Consider the following 17,791-nt stretch of genomic DNA (forward strand, 5'->3'; position numbering starts at 1 on the left):
AAATATATTTGACACACACATGAGGATTTACAACCTAAAAAAATACAAGTTTTCTGAATGAAATCACAGTGTGATTTGCAAATATCAAGTCTCTACTTACTAACCTGGCTTTCCAAGGCTATTCAGTTATAAAAGAATCCTTGCTAAAGACGGGGGTATTCGTAAACAAATAAGACACATGAGTGGATGTTAAGTCCAGCTGTGCAGGGGTATTTGTATTTGTATACAAATACACCCATCTCTAATCCTTGCTTACAATGTATAAAATGGAACAATATGTATTACAATGCATTGATTAAACCATTTAGTACATTCGAGAAATTGCAAAAGAAAGCTTCTCCAACCTGTCATGAAATTATTTAGAAAAACAGACATTGAAGTACATTATACATGCTGTTAAAAATGCACTATATTTTTGTATCATTTAACTAACACACAGTTAAAGTGTACATACACATCCAATTATATCTGTTTGCAACAAACAGCATTACTTCAGGTCATTCACAATATAATTCAATTGATCTAACTGACATAAGACAGCTGAAATGGAAACCATTGGAAGCACTTACAGTCATCCAAATCTAAGAGTGACACCTCTCGCTTAGTAGAAGATGTCATCTTGCGTGGGGTTTGTTCTTCTTTCTGTCAAAAGCATAGGAATACTTCATTAATTGAACTCAATTACTGTAAAAGTCACATAGTAAAAATTCCTAATAAATGGAACCAGCAAACCTTTTGAACACCAGCACAAATTCTTATAACACCAACATTATGTCATAGTTAATGGTTCTGATACAGCGGAAGGTTATTATTTGGGTTTTTTTAAAGGCAGTTGTAGTGCTTTTGGTTTAGTAGTTTGCAAGGCATGTCTCACATTAGCATTTAGCAATCTTTACTTTTCTGCAAACCTGAGGTCCTGGATGTGCCTTAACTTCAATATTTCTTGACAACAGCCTGTTTCTTTTCTATTTAGATATAAAAGCAAAGTAAACAAGAGCTGCTGGAAGACAAAAGTAGGGAGAAAGCCCAGAGCTCTTTAAAAGCCTCTGAATAAAGGCTTTTCACTAATGAAATATTCGGAACATTTTAAAAGCTAGTAACGAAAATATCAGCAATCCAAATAAATAAATCACTCTGGAAAAGAAAACACATTGTTTATATGCTATTTCCTCTATACTTGAAATCCAAAATAATAATTCTATATACAGTACATGTGAGAGAAAAGAGAGAAATGCATGTATCTGTTTCTGTTAGCCAAGACTAATAACTGCATAAACTTAACTACTGACTGAAGAATAACATGTAACTTGTATCTGTTCTTGAAGAACCAGCCTTTTGTAAAGGATGAATGGCATCTGTAGACAAAAGTTATGCAGACCAAAAAACAACTCTGAAACCAACATTGCTAGCCATACAAAGATCATGAGAAAGACATAACAGGATTCAACAAATGCTGCTACTAGCTCAATGCTGGCTACTATGAATATCTCCCTACTGTGGATGCCCAAAGTCAGCATGACAGAAGATACCCTGAAAAGTCAAAAACACCTGAAACTTACACAAGATCTCAGCTGTGGAGAAGGATGGAGACATATAGTGATGATTGCTACAGCTGGGAGCTTCCCATATTCCCTCAGCAAATCAATGGGAGGAAAAATAGAGCTTTACCTAACCAGTATGTAAAAAAACAAGTGTGCAACAGAAACATGGGCAAAACAATGTACTGAATGCTGTTTATCTGTGTATGTGTCAAAAACTTACAACTAAGAATTGCATGAATATATTGGCAGCACTGACTGTCTTTTGTCTACCCAGTAATTGGGGAAAGAGAAGCACCACAAATAATAGCTGACTACTACGATCAATCAAAATTTATAGAACTTTGATCCTGAAGAGAAAATTCACTTGGGCTTCTCTCTCTCTCTCAAATTAGCTGGAAGTAAATCCCACTAAAATCGGTGCAACTTAATTACAACATAGGAACTAATCCTCAGTCCTTTTTGTCTACTCTGACATATGAAAATCAGTTAATTATGACTGGATAACTCCACAGTATTTCAAAGGACCCTAAGAAATGGAGTAGGATGGGTGACTGGGGGTTGCAGTGAAATGTAGATGTTGGAAGAATGTGTCAGGGCTGCTCAAGACCTCTGGATCAAAAGATAATTCTAAAACCTGGTCCCTAAAAAAGAAAGGCAATCATTGTGCCAGCAATGGCTCAGAAGGTGCAAGCTTTAGAGAGTATGATGAATCATATTTTGAGTAAGTCTGGCAGCCCTATAGGGTATCTTGCTCCTATGCCATCAAGAGGTTTATATATAATACCCAGAATTGATAATTGCACTTGGAAATTAATCAGAAGGCAATGCAGCTGATAGTTACAACATACAACAGGTTATTTCCCTTGAAAAATAAGCGGCACACTTTTAAAATAATGTATTATTCTCCTTTTACAAATAAGAACTGGGGCTCAAATTATTAAAACTTAAAAATATAAACTCAAGACACATTCACAACACAGATGTTTTCCATTTACAAATAGTCTAACCAAAACAGATCTCTAAAACCAGGTACCTGTATTTGCTCTTTTCTCAACATGGCAATTTACCACACATCCCACCTAAGAAACAAAACCTGTTTCCTCTGAAAAGAATGAAGTCCAAGCTGAATGCTAAACAAAGAAGTTAAGCCATATCCCATCAAACATTTCTCCATTTGCAATTCATCTTGATAATAGAGACAGAAACTGGGTAAATGCATATAGGACTTCAAGCAGGAGATTTCTATTGCTCAATGCATAATTCATGTGCTCCGCCTGCAAAGTGTGTAAAATGAAAATTTCACACCGCAGCATGAGCCATGGAACTGCAGAGAAGAGGCAGATGAAATCATATTTTACTGTGTGAATTCTGTTCCTCACCTTTCCAATATTTATAGAAAACCATCATTGACAAACCAAATGCACTGACTGATCACCTACTGTTTCCATTGTGTTAGCAGTTGAAAAGAGATCAGGCGGAAAGATAGACAATTTGTTTTTATATATTTTTTTAAATAGTGGATCAGGTTTTTAACAGCTGAGCAACTGTATTATGCATGTCTAGGCCAACAGTAAATGATTTTAAAATCCCAGTACAGAGACTTTTATTTATTTGTGCATTGTATTCTTATCTGAATTTTAGGAGTAATCTAAACATTTACTGATTTTTGTGCCTATGTCAATTAATGTACTTTTACTAATATGCTACACCTGTTTGAAATTTAAGTTTCTAAGTGCACAACTGGAAGTATCCAATTTATGGTCTTTATCAGGTGATATTTTCATTTCTTCAAAAATAAAATAATCAAAATCTATATCTACACTGATACAGTTTCATCTTAATATGTCCATCATAAGTCTCCATTGAAATTATTTTGCCTTTATCATATATGAAGAATTCAGTAATGCCCCTCTCTTCAAAGAGTATATTCTAACATATACTTCTGGTATAACAGAAGCCCACCTAAGAGAAAAAATATTATTTTCTCATTCAAATTGATCTACTATGGCAATTGTCAAGAACTGAACTGTAACTTAGCATAAAGATTTCAGAATACAAAACTTTTTTCATTTAATTAAAATGAAGGCTAACTGCGACTTTTCTCCCAGCCGATGCCATGTAGAATTATATTAAGAAACAACAAGGATGTGTCAAAAATATATAGTAACATGTATAGTAATCCACTAATGACAGAACATTCATGGCATAAGCAATCATACTGTCTAAATACAATTAATAAAATATTTGTATAAGAACTAAACTAAAACTTCTAAGCAATCCATCTCACTTTCTGGAAGTTTTCAGACAGACTAATTCTCCAAACTACTGGTCAACAAATACTCCAATAAATCAGATGTAAACCATCTGAAGAGCCAGCAATACATTAACACCAGGCTCATGTTTGCTTTTGGTTTACCAGAATGTTTGCTGACTAGTAGTTCAGGATTATCAGTCTGTGTGCTCATCAGAACCTTTAGAGAGCAACAGTGATTGTATGAAAGGACTTTTCCCCCACCTGAATAAGCCATAATAGACGAAAGTACAATTTGTAAAATTCTATGATAAAAATACAACTTCAACTATTTTACTAAACAGTTAATACAGTGCAGCACATCACTTGCCATGTGCAAAGAGTCTAGCAAACAATTACAAGATAAAATGAGTCATAGCTCAGATGTAAAGTATGCATTTTGCTTCCAGGATGCCCCAGGTTGAGTCTCTAGCATCTTCAGTTAGGAGTAGGACATAAGAACTTAAGGTTACCCATTTGGAAAAGACCAATAACAATTGCTATTAATAAGCACAGACAATACTTTAACTGAGGAAGTGTTTGATAATGTCAGAGAGATCCATATGACTGCCCATTAGATATAATTATCAACTGGGTACATAGGCTGACCCCCTAGATCTTGGAAATCTGTTCCACTCACTTCTAAATTATATTTCTTTTTAAAAGCCTTTTCTTGTTTACTCATCATCATCATTCTTTATTATGATCACAGACCAACAAATTTACAAGAAAACACTATTGGTGGTTAAAATATTTTTAAAAAACTGATTTGAGGGAGTAGCCCACATATGACAAAAAACCTTGCATATCTCCAGAAAGCACAAGAAGTGTTTTTTTTTTTGGAGCACTTTTTATAAAAGAAATAAGCATTTTTTACTTTTTTCACTGTGTGGAGATTCCATATTGTATTTTCATTTTGATATATGTTCATATTAGTTTGCATGGTGATTGACTGTGTTTTGATTGGCAGTGTTTGTTGGATATGTACCAGGAGATGGGATGGATAATGGTATCTTAAATAACTAAAAGTTTTTTTGACTTGTCAAGAAAAAAGGAAGTGAAAAGCAAAAGAGGTTTTGCCTGTCTGATGAAAATGTTAGACAAACTGTAACTTTAATTTAAAAAAAACAACTTTTGGTTTTCAAACCCTGGTTATTATAGTTTAAACTAGATTCACAAGATACCATACCACACATACTATTGGCCAGTGTTGGGATATAAAGGTGGAAATTCTGTTTCTTAGTGTAGTAAGTTGCACTAAAGCAGGCCCACTGAATTAGTGAGGATTTGGTGAATCAACTCCTCCATAATTTCCATGGATTCATGGACCTACTTTAGTTACAACTTTAGCATAGCAAGTCACAACTAATGTAGGCTCATTTGAAGCAATGGAACTTGCAGAGGAATTGACTCACCAAATCCTCACTGATTCAATGAACCGACTCTAGTGAGACTTACTATGCTAAGCAACACTATTTCAGTAATAGTCATGGTTGTGTCACCAAAACAGCATAGGCTGTTTCTTTAATCAAAAATATTCGTTTTGTATTAATAGAGGCAGTGTAGGTTCAGTCCTTCATTGCAATGGAAAGGAAACACAAGTTGTTTGCCTGGTTTGGTGAAGGAATAATCCAAGGGGAGGCATCTCTACTTACAATGGCAACCCCGAACAGTGTGCTGGTGTTTAGAGGTGGTTGTCAGTTTAGGTAGCACAAACTGGATAGAGAAGACGAGTAAGCATCACCAGAAGGGGCATATTAGGGACTGCATGCAACCCAGAGTCTGCACTTTGGCCATAATCACAAAGCAAAGCACAATTTTCCACCAAGCGTCTGAGTCAGAGCCCAAAATAAGCACACTGTTTTCATCAGCCATAACAGCAAAGAGCTTGGGTTTTTGTTTTGTTTTCGACTGACCATAAAGTACAACCTTCAGAATTTGAGTCGGCTTCTGCTGAATGTTTTTATAAATAACAGCTAGAACAGTTTACATATTCTAGTAATTAAGAACAGCACTATGATGAACAAGCTAACCTGCTAGCCTTCTAAAAGTATCCCAAGCCAATAACATATCAAAGAAAAATTAAATCAAGTAATAAGAGAGAGATTTAGAATGCTGAATGCTAATATTATTTTAACTAGCAGATAAGGTTTGGTTATGCAAGGCACTAGATAACTCTTGAGGAAAGAGGTTAAGCAGTCAGGAGAACTTATGTCAGAGTTTCTTCAGATGGAGGGACAAGCTGCTAGAATGGAGCTAGAGATGCTTGTAGAAGTTAAATTAAAAGCAGGTAGCCATCCTAAGAAGGCCTGTTTTAATAAGCATTTTAATAAGCCCATTGTTAAAAGTTTGTGACAGTAGAGTCTGAACTGCCTGCATGATAACAAACTGAATTACGATACCTGTTGTGAAGTAAGTATTGCACCGGGGCGCTCCGGCTGCTTGCCCCGGCCTCGCCCTCCATCATGGCCAGCCCCGCCACTGCCACCTCGGCTGCAGCCGGATTGGAGGAGGCTTGGGACTGCCTGCTTTTTGCTTTTTAAAAACTGTTCTGGGTGGCTTTTGCAGGATGGGTTTGGGGTGGGGGGGTTAGGTTTCTGTGCTGTGTTTTGTTTTTTGGTGATTTTTTTTGGCAGTCCCAGCTTGGGGCTTGTTCCAATGTTTATTTTGGGGTTTTGTTTTGTTTTTTGCAGCCCCAGCACCTTCGGGGCTTGCTCTGTTTATTTCTGGTTATTTTTTTTAAAGCCCCAGTGCCTTCCGATGGGGCCTTCTGTGTGCGTGCGTGCGTGCGTGCGTGCGTGCGTGCGTGCGTGCGTGCTTTATTTATTTATTTATTTATTTATTTATTTATTTATTTATTTATTTATTTATTTATTTATTTATTTATTTATTTATTGTATTTTTTAAAATGCCAGAATGGATTAATCATGTTCCAGTGCATTTCAAAGGGAAATGGTGCTTCAACTTATGACCATTTCAAGTTACATCCATCTTCTGGAATTATGGTTGTAAGTCAATGCACCACTGCATGTGAGCATGCACAGTTTTTCCCAATAGGAATTTGGCCACAGTTAAAAACAGCCTCCTACTTCCTCAGTCACAAAATAATAGCACAGAAATGTTCGTTAACTTTCAATTAATATTTTTGCAAAGAGCTTCCAATAAAAAACAAAGCAGTGAGAAGACCACACATTTTCTGAGAAAATCTGCATTTGCTTTCATTATAGTAACATAAATGCAAGAACTATGTATTTTAACATACATAACATTAGAGCTGTACCTTGGGAGGGAGACCAGCACTCAGTGATTTTCTAGCTTCCAAATTACTTTCAGAGTCAGTTTCTGAGCTGGAATCTGAAGAACTTTCCTCCACTGAGCTAGATTCTGAGTCTGAAGAACCTTCTGCTTTTTGAGATTTCACTTTATTTTTTTCTGTTCCTTCAGAATTGCTAAATACAAAACAAAGGTATAAGAAATAAGCAAAAGTTATCCTTTCTATAAAATAAATTAAATAAAATGTAGAAAATTATATAGCCTTGCCATACATCATAACATTTTCAAACAACTTGAATCACTGAGAATGATTGAACAGAATCTTTCAAGTAAGATGGCACACAGTGTGGCATGGTTTTGTACGTTATGGACAAACAATAGCTCCTGCTCAAAAATGCTCTAGATGAGCAATGTTGCCCCCATTCCTACGCACATCACAATTCTCTCCACAACAGCACAGTATCCATTGTTTGTAGAGATGGTCTTGAGAGTGTTCCTGGTTTTGTTGCATTCCCCCCCCCCCCGTTGTCCTCTATACACAGTAACAGTTTGAAGAAGAGAGCCTCTGCTGTCTATGATGGCTCTTTACAAGGTTTTGAAATCAAATCTTCCAAATTACATGGAGACCTTCTAGGGAGAGCAGAAAATCTCTTCTTCAAATTATCACCTTCCCTATGTAGGTGACAAAAATGGCAACAGACCAGATGTGATTAGTGCCCTAGCCCTAACCCTTTTTGTATGGTTATTTAACACAGTTAAATAAGGTAAAACTGAGTTTGTGTGTAGCAGTAACCACACTTTTTCTCTGAATGGGACATCACCACAATGATTTATATAAATTGCAGTATGTTGGTGGGGGTTCACATCAGGTGAGGGAGAGCATATGTGCTTGCAATACATTCCTAATGATTAATTATAATTTGGCCATGTTTTACAAACAAAAGTTTGTGAGCATATGTAACAGACTACTTTTCAAAGGTCATCCAATATTTGCAGACCCATGCACTGAACTATATGGCATAGAGATAAATCCAGTGTTAATTAAATTAAATCAATTAAGTCAATAGGCTTAAATTAGCTGCAACCAGGAAGTCCCATTCATTATCTATCAAGAGTTCCAAAAACCACCATGAATTGCCCATATCAAAGAATTTCCATGTACAGGACTGAACAGAAATATCTGTACATATAGCTAAACGTGTAGAAGAGTATCCAACAGTGTGGGTTACACTAGAAGAATTGTTTCTTGATTTGAAGGACTGGGAAATGATTCAAAGGTAGTTTCTGGGCAGCAAAGAGTGGGAGGAAATAAATAGACACTGCATTAGCTGTCAGATGCTAGTGCAATATTGGTCAGAATTCTGCCTCTGCTCACATAAGGGCTGAGCTAACGTGTTGTGGCTAAATGGCGCTAATGGATAAGGCATGGGGATGCATCTTGGCTATACAATTAGGCATACAACTAGGTACACACCTGAGACATGCCTCAGCACCTTGTCAATTTGCTGCAATTAGAAGTGGTGAGTTATGCAAATTTGACATGAAGATCAATATGATTCTGGTCAATGAATTTATGCCATGATATTTGATTCTTCAGTGGAGAAGACCTTTTATCATACATTGGACAGTTTTGTAAATATTTTGCAATGAGCACTGCATTACTCTGCCATTCTGTGAAGGAACACCTTCACAGAAACAACTTCAGCAATTCCAGATTACTGAAAACCATTATGGCCTTCGAAAACACAGTTCCCTAATTGAAATGTAACTGCCTAGGTGCAGTTGTTCCCAACTTTCAATCTGTATAAAACTGAAAACAATTTCAAATTTGAAGGTTGAGTTTTTTAAGGGGCAAAGTATTTTGCTACTCAGTTTTCCTACATAATTATTGTTTACATTACTGGTTAAGAGTTTCAGATGTTCATCTAATAATTTTTAAAAACTGATAACTAGCTTTTAAACTCTGCAATGATGAAAAGCATGTATTAATATATCCTACAGATTTCATTTGTTCTGAACAGGAAAAGCAATATAAATCACTTTTAAATCATTAAATTCTGACTTAAATTAATAAAGTCATAATTAGGGCATTATGCTGTGTTTGTTATGGAAGTGGCAGGGCGAGCTGCTTTAATTACTGTCTGTAATAAAAGGAGCACAGTGTGTACTGCGCCCCAATCAACGCTGTCAGCCACAACTGAGCTGAGCTGCAAACTCATCAAGTTAGCTGGCAGCAGGCTACAGAGCAAAAGGGCGATCATGTCTGCAGAGGCCACTTGCTGACAGAATTGGAAGAAACAGATTCAGACAATCCAAGGTATTAGCTCCAATTACTTAAAATTTTAATGATATTTTAATACATGTTAACTCTGTTGATAACAGGCAATCTTAAAAAGCACTAATACTTGAGCAGCTTTTGATTGTCTCCCTTCACAGCCATTGCCTTCAATATCTGGATCATAATCTTTTTAACATAAAATTACTTAGGGAAAAATCAATTGCCTCAATTATATAATGGTAGGATATGGAGAGATTTAATTTTAACCCACAGCAGAACTGTTTTTTAAGGTAATTAAGTGTTTTATTAAACACATAGCTGGTTGTCTTCCCAATGTGCAGCTAATATACGTTGCTCACCACCCTCAAATATTCAGCTAAAGTTAAAAGGCAATATAAAAAGTTGTTTTAGCATATATGTTACAATTATAAATAAAAAATAAAGAAATAAATATCAGGTTTCCAAAGTGAATGTTATGTAGAACAGTATTTGTTCACAGGCTCCAATATTCTGACCTGCTATTTGTCATAATTAAACTACATACATACTTCTTTAAAATTGAAACCCCTTTTCTTGATACTTGCCCTTTGGCCTTTGATTTTCTATCATTCTCATTGTCAGTAGATGAACTGTCGGTACTTTCCACACTGCTTTCTCCTTGCCCTTCCATTTTTTCTCCTTCACTATCCGATTTACTTTCTAGAATAGAAAAAAAAAACTTACATTTGCACAGAATTCTGGGGAATAACTTACAAAATTGATGCCATATGTTATTTAAACATCATGATGTAATTCCACCCGCTAAAAATGTTAACTTTGTACACCTTAAACATGCTGTTTTCAAAGGGGTACAACAATGTTTTCATTAAAACTCAAGCACATACTGAACTGGTTTCTGGAAAGAGATTAAACATGACCTCCTATGTCCTCTACCATAGTATCATATTCACAACTTAAGTACTTAATCCATTCATGAACACAATCTAGTGGTGAAAATTTAATCACAAATTTAAACAAGTTATTCAGTTTCTAATCGGCTGGAAAGTGTTTCTAATATCTTACTTGAAGGTAGACTCTCCAAGTTTCAGTCCATTGCTTCTACTTTCAACCCTTAATAATCTTTCATAATTTTCTTCTTGTATCTTTAGTATTTAGAGGACTAAACCAACTGGATGTGAAAACATGTAATTTTTTAATTTGTGTGTATGTGTGCCTGTATTTATTCACTTCTATTTGAGTGATTCATTAAATTCAGAGGCTGGATTTGAAGACTTAGATGACAAAAAGTCAAATGAATTTTCAAGAAAAACATCACACATTGCAATCAACCCATTACATACTTTAAACAAGACCTTCCATGAAGCATTAAATACTGTGGAATGTTATTTCCCCATTTTTACTTAGACACAGCATAGCACACATCCTGACATATAGTTAGATCTGGAAATAGTTGGACACTGACACAATTTTCATAAATCTGGTTGTCTACGTCACCACAACAGATTTATAATGAAACAACTGAGATGCAATTGAAGTGTAGACTTTCATCTTTATTTCAAGGGGGTTGAATAAAAATATCATATGAAACATTTAGGAACTGCAACAATTTTCATACACAGTCCCCTAATATCAGGGGCTCAAATGTAATTGGACAAACTAACACAATCATAAATAAAATGTTCGTTTTTAACACTTTGTTGAGAATTCTTTGCTGGCAATGACTGCCTGAAGACTGGAATCCATGGGCATCATCAAACATTGGGTTTCCTCCTTTGTGATGCTTTGCCAGGCCTTTACTGCAGCTGTCTTCTGTTGTTTGTCTGTGGGTCTTTCTGCCTTACGTTTTGCCTTCAAGAAGTGAAAGCATGCTCAATCAAGCTGAGATCAGGTGATTAACTTTGCCATTGCAGAATATTCCACTTCTTTGTGTCAAAAAATTCCTGGGTTGCTTTCTCGGGATGTTTTGGGTCATTGTCCATTTGTAACGTGAAGTGTTGTCCAATCAACTTTGCTGTATTTGGCTGAATCTGAGCAGACAATATATCCCTATACATTTCAGAATTCATCTGGTTGCTTCTGTCTTGTCACATCATCAGTTAACACTAGTAACCTAGTGCCACTGGAAGACATGTGTGCCCATGCCATCGCACTGCTTCCACCATGTTTTACAGATGATGTGGTGTTTTGGATCACAAGCAATTCCAAGCTTTCTCCATACTCTTTTCTTCCCATCATTCTGGTACAGGTTGATCTTACTTTCATTTCTCCAAAAAATGCTGATCCAGAATTGAGCTGTTTTTTTAAAGATTATTTTTTGTAAAGTCTGATCTGGCTTTTCCATCCTTGAGACATATGAATGGTTTGAACCTTGTGGTGAACCCTCTGTATTTGCTCTCATGAAGTCTTCTCTTTATGGTAGGCTTGGATATTGATATGCCTACCTTCTGGAGAGTGTTCTTCACTTGGCTGGATGTCGTGAAGGGATTTTTCTTTACCATGGAAAGGATCCTACGATCATCACCCACTGTTGTCTTTGGTGGATGTCTAGGCCTTTTTGTGTTGCAGAACTCACCAGCGCATTCTTTTTCCTCAGAATGTACCAAACTGTTAATCTGGCCACTCATAAATGTTCCTGCTCTCTCTCTGATGGATTGTTTTCTTTTCTTTTTTTCAGCCTGAGGATGGTCCTGTTTCACTTGCATTGAAAGCTCTTGAACACAAGTTGTGGGTTCAGAGCAACAGCTACCAACTGCAAATGACACAGCTGGAAACAACTCCAACCTTTTACCTGCTTAATTGATGATGAAATAGGGAAGGAGTAGCCCACACCTGTCCATGAAGCAACTGTTAAATCAACTGTCCAATTACTTTTGGTCCCTTGAAAAAGAGGGGGCCACATATTAAAGAGCTGTAATTGCTAAACACTTCCTCCAATTTGGATGTGAATACCTTCAAATTAAAGCTGAGAGACTGCACTTTAAGCCCATATTCATTAACTTTAACTTAAATTAATTTTGGTAAACAGCCAAGATAACAAAACTAGTGTCAGTGTACAATTATTTCTGGACCAAACTGTACTTCAGACGGGTAAATCTTTCAAAACAACACGAGCATGGAGATTTTCCAAGGTAATGCAGTGAAGTTTCACATGTTACAACTGCATGCAGTCCCCAGTACTTCAAAAGGTTTTCAATAGAACAGACAGGATCTAAGTATCATATGGAGTATCGTGACAAAATGAAGTCTGTGGTTTCAACCTTTCAATTTTACTCTGTATTTTATATTTTTAAGTTGTGATCTGCTTTGTGAAGTGTCTTGAACTGAAAATAGGGGGAACACATCTATTACCAACCGCTATCACCAGCACCATGAAAGATGTCTTGTCCTGTATATTTTGAAGGTATAGCTCCCATGTGATCCTTAATCTGGACATATTAATTAATTAATTATTAATTAAACTCCTTTCTGGAATTTAGCTTAATCTTCATGAAGAATAGGTTAGCAGACATATCAAAAAGTCCTGTAACTGAGCAAGAGCAACTTTAGACTATGCAAAAAAAAAAGAACCTCAGTTTCCAGCGTTTATTCCAATATTAATTTAATAACTAAACAGAAATAAATGGTAAGGTGGGAGCACAAAGGATTCAACAGTATAACAACTAGTATTGTCTTCTGACTATGTCCAAAAACTAAGGAAACTTTCACAAGCATATTTCACCCAAGGCCACAACTGCCAGAGAGGGACTGAAAATTCAAACTCATTAAATAGTAATCTGGAGTGACTTTGAGTATGTATGATTCAAATCACTCCATATACCTGTTCAACTGAGTTATGTGGATGGCTGTTGAACACTGTAAAAGGAATAATGTATAGGTTTCAATCCTAAGCAATCCAATCATGCCCAAGTGTCCTCTTCCACACAGTGAAGCCAAACAAACCCTCTAGATTACTAGAGACCTGGCAGTGGTGAAACAAGTGGGATAGAGACTAAAGTGATGATGGTGAAAACCTCAGGATGAAGCTGGCCAAGCATGAGCTAGCACTTGTAATATAAGATAACTTTGAGATAGTGGCTGCAGCAAATACACTTTTCTTCTCTGCTGACACTATATCTGGACCTAGCAGAGCTGTTTCAAGTAGCCAAGGGCCTATTACATGCTTGCCACAAAAATAAGATGCTGACCGCTTGACAGCTCTGTAATAAATTTACGCTGCATTTTGGCGATACAAGTCTTGTAACTTTGGCCCCTGCTTGCTCAAAAATATGGACCAGATCCTCGGAGAGGTGAAGCCCACCACATGTATGCTGGATCCTTGCCCCTTCTGGCTTATAAAATGTATCAGAATGGGACTGGGTGAGGAGAAAAAAGGAGTGGAGAATGCCTCCTGGCAACAAGGCAGGGTTCCAGCATGCCTAGAGGTAGTAAGAGTGAGATTCTTGCTGAAAAAGCCCTCCCTGAATCCCACTTACTGGGCAATTATCATCCAGTCTCCAATCCTGCCATTATATGCTGGCTTCTCATCTCCAGAGGTTTCTGGATCAGATGGATTATCTGGATCCATTTCAATCTACCTTCAGACCTGGTTATGCAACAAGGACACCTTGGCCACCTTGGTGGATGACCTATGGCAGAAACCGGACAGAGGGAGTGCGTCCCCTTTGGTTCTGCTGGACCTCTCAGCAGTTTTTGACACCACTGAACCACTCTGGCGTATCATTCTGGGATGGGACTAAGACATTCTGTTTTACAGTGGCCCCAGCCCTTCTTAGAGGGATGAGTGGTGCTGGGGACTCCTGTTTGACATCTTGGCCAAAACTACCATGCTCTGCTTTGTCCCTGGGCTACTAAGATTACTGGAAGACGTTGTCCAGCATTTTGGAGTCTGATGATAGCAGTATGCAGAGGATGCCAAACTCTATCTCTCCTTTTGGTCTAACTACAAGGAAGCTCTTCCTGTTCTAAACCAGTGCTTGTCCTTGGTAATAAGACTCGATTCGAAAAAACAGATTGAATTCAGACAAGACAGAGATGCTCCTGCTCAATCATAAGGCAGATCAGGATTCAACCTGTCTTGGATGAGGTTACATTCCCCCAACAACTGAGGTTTGCTGCTTTGGTGTATACCTGGACACATCCTTAAGCCTAGATGCAAAGATTTCAGCAGTGGCAATGAGTTCATTTACACAGTTAAAGCTAGTGTCCCAGCTGTGCCTATTCTGATTTGGACATGGTGACACATGCCTTAGTTACACCCTGCTTGGATTACTGTAACATGCTCTATGTGGGACTGCCTTCGAAGACAGTTGGGAAACTTGGCAGCTCAAAACGTTGCACCCAGACATCTGACCAGAACTGATTACAGGGGGCTTATAACTTCCGTTACAACAGCTTCACTGGTTGCTGGTCCATTTCTGGGGCCAGTTCAAAGTGCTGGTTATGAACTGTAAAGCTCTATGATGCACTCATTTCACACACTAGCAAGGTTATGTTCAAAATCCTACAAGGTAGGCTTCAGCAGATGTGGACCAAAAACTCCCAGAAGTACAAGCTCGATTTCGAAGGGGCAGAGAAACTAGAAACCAAATAGCTAACATACGCTGGAATATGGAGGAAGCCAGAGAGTTCCAGAAAAACATTTTATTTTTGCTTCATTGACTACACAAAAGCCTTTGACTGTGTGGTCCACAGCAAACTACAGTATAGCAATTTCTTAAAGAAATGGGAGTGCCTGACCACCTTATCTATCTCCTGAGAAATCTATATGTGGGACAGGAAGCAACAGTTAGAACTGGATATGGAACAACTGGTAGGTTCAAATTTGAGAAAGGAGTACGAAAAGGCTGCATATTGTCTCCCTGCTTATTTAACTTTTATGAAGAATACATCATGCGAAATGTTGGACTGGAGGAATCCCAAACCAGAATTAAGACTGCTGGAAGAAATATCAATAACCTCAGATACGCAGATGAGGATGAAAGAGGAGAGTGCTAAAAATGGTCTGAAGCTCAACATTAAAAATACTAAGATCATCACCTCCTGGCAAATAGAAGGAAAAGATATCGAGGCAGTGACAGAATTTACCATCTTGGGCTCCATGATCACTGGAGATGTCAACAACAGTCGCGAAATTAAAAGACGCCTGCTACTTGGGAGGAAAGTGATGACAGACCTAGAAAGCATCTTAAAAAGCAGAGAAATCACCTTGCTGACAAAAGTCCACATAGTCAAAGCTATGGTTTTTCCAGCAGTGATGTATTGAAGTGGACCATAAAGAAGGCTGACCTCTGAAGAATTGATGCTTTTGAATTGTGGTTCTGTAGGAGACTGTTGAGAGTCCCCTGGACTGCAAGGAGAACACACCTATCCATTCTAAAGGAAATCAACCCTGAGAGCTCACTGGAAGGACAGATCCTAAAGCTGAGGCTCCAATACTTTGGCCATCTCATGAGAAGAGAAGACTCCTTAGAAAAGACCCTGATGTTGGGAAAGTGTGAAGGCGAAGAGGCGAAGGGGACAACAGAGGACGAGATGGCTGGACAGTGTCATCAAAGCTACCAACATGAATTTGACCCAACTCTGGGAGGCAGTGGAAGATAGGAGGGCCTGGAGTGCTCTGGTCCATGGGGTCAAAAAGAGTTGGACACGACTTAATGACTAAACAACAAAGCCCTATAAAGCTTCCCCATATGAGCCTTCTCAGTTCCTGAGATCAGAGGAGGTCTTTTGCTCACTCCAACTGCTCTCTCACACATGTCTGGGAGGAATTTGAGGGAAGGCCTTCAATGACAGGAGAAGACCATCCTTTTTAGACAGGCTTTTAACAACTCAACTGGGGAGTGAAAGGTTTTCATTTGGGTACTGCACAGAAATCAATAAGATATACATTAAAAATAAACTATAAAACTGATCAAAATACACTGAATAATTAAAATAGGTAAAAAATTAAAAACTATCTTAACTAAAAAATAGCATTCAAGTACTCAGAGACTTAAGGTTATGTCTGTGCAAACTGAGGATGTCGTCAGCCAAGGGCTTTTATCACTCATTTAAAGTTTCCTATTCTACCACCCCAGGTTTTGAGGCTCCCTCAGGACCCCTTTTGACCTGGGGAGGCCTTTGGAAGTCTCAGGACAGAGAGAAGCCTTTATTACTTTAAAACATCTCTGCTGATTGTCCTGTTGATTGGACTGAGACTATCAGTAGTGATTTTTCAGTTATTAAAGTTTCCCCACTATCCTGTCTTGAGGCTCCCAAAGCCTTCCTCAAGTTAAACGGGATTCCTAGGGAAGCAAGGTTCCCTCCCTCTAAGACATGTGCAAAGCTCTGAACAGAGCTTTGTGGATACCCTGGAATGCCAGAAGGACAACCAAGTGAGTCTTAGATCAAATCAAGCATAAACTATCTCTGAAGTAAAAAAATACTGAAACTGACAATAATGCTGGGAAAGGTGAAATGCTGCAGGAAAAGACCAATTCAAGAGATTGACTCCCTAAAGAAAGCCACAGGCTTCGGTTTGCAAGAGCTGAGTGAGGCTGTATGGACAGGATATTTTGGAGATCTTTCATTCATGGGGTTGCCATACGTTCGGAGTGATTTGACAACACATAACAACAATGTATTTCAAAAGAGTCGAAACAAAAGGAGCCAGTGTGGTACAGTACATTATTTGTGGAGACTAATGTTAAAATGAAATTCACTGGGTGACTTTCAGGCAGTCATCACATTTGAACTCAACCCATTATTACAAATAGTCTAAGACATCAGAGAAGGTCCAACTGATATTTTTAACAACCACCAACTAGCATTATTTATATCATCTTCTTGAGAACACAGAAACAGGTATGTAAAATGTAGCTAAAGACGGTAAACTTTCTAAACTTATTTGGGAATAAGTAAAAGTCAATTAAATTTACTTCTGTGTTACTGAGTGTGGGATTGTGCCAATAGGTACAAAACCACATTAAATAAATGTAAGAACGCACTGTAATAAGGTCTTAATCCGGTCACAGACAACTGCTATCATCTAAAAACCTAAAATAATTCATTTAGAAGCTTTAGTAAAATGAGGGGAGCACATGACCAACAGTCAAGATCTTGCTTGTAATCTTTCTGTATCCACACATACCACTGTCACTACTGCTAGAAGAATCATCACTTTCTTGGTTTTCTTCTTCTTCCTCTTCCGACTCAGAGTAGAATCTTTCAGTAGGTTTCTCTTTCTTTGTCTTCCCTAATATTGAGGGCCACTCTTTCGTCTGTTCAGACAGTTAGAAGTTCAAATAATTAAAACCATTATACGTTAGATTATATTTACCCTCCTGACCACTATATGGTTCTCAGTAAGGGGAGTTGTACTTAAGCTCATACACCAATATCATTTTAATGTTTTATTTATACGACATTTTC

At 37.7% G+C, this 17,791-nt stretch overlaps 1 protein-coding gene across 2 annotated transcripts in view; it reads right to left on the bottom strand.

The window, feature by feature from the left end:
• The window catches only part of AP3B1 (adaptor related protein complex 3 subunit beta 1), a 196,901-nt gene that overhangs the window by 82,913 nt on the left and 96,197 nt on the right, over nt 1-17,791 (bottom strand). For both annotated transcript variants that reach the window (XM_072992677.2, XM_020804063.3), the window contains exons 18-21: nt 17,511-17,640; nt 9,967-10,081; nt 7,112-7,280; nt 570-642 (exon numbers count right to left, since the gene is read on the bottom strand). In XM_072992677.2, coding sequence (XP_072848778.1) covers nt 570-642; nt 7,112-7,280; nt 9,967-10,081; nt 17,511-17,640 — 487 coding nt within the window. The remainder of the gene's footprint in view (nt 1-569; nt 643-7,111; nt 7,281-9,966; nt 10,082-17,510; nt 17,641-17,791) is intronic.

This window comes from Pogona vitticeps, chromosome 2, assembly GCF_051106095.1.
Source record: "Pogona vitticeps strain Pit_001003342236 chromosome 2, PviZW2.1, whole genome shotgun sequence".
Classification (NCBI taxonomy): domain Eukaryota; kingdom Metazoa; phylum Chordata; class Lepidosauria; order Squamata; family Agamidae; genus Pogona; species Pogona vitticeps.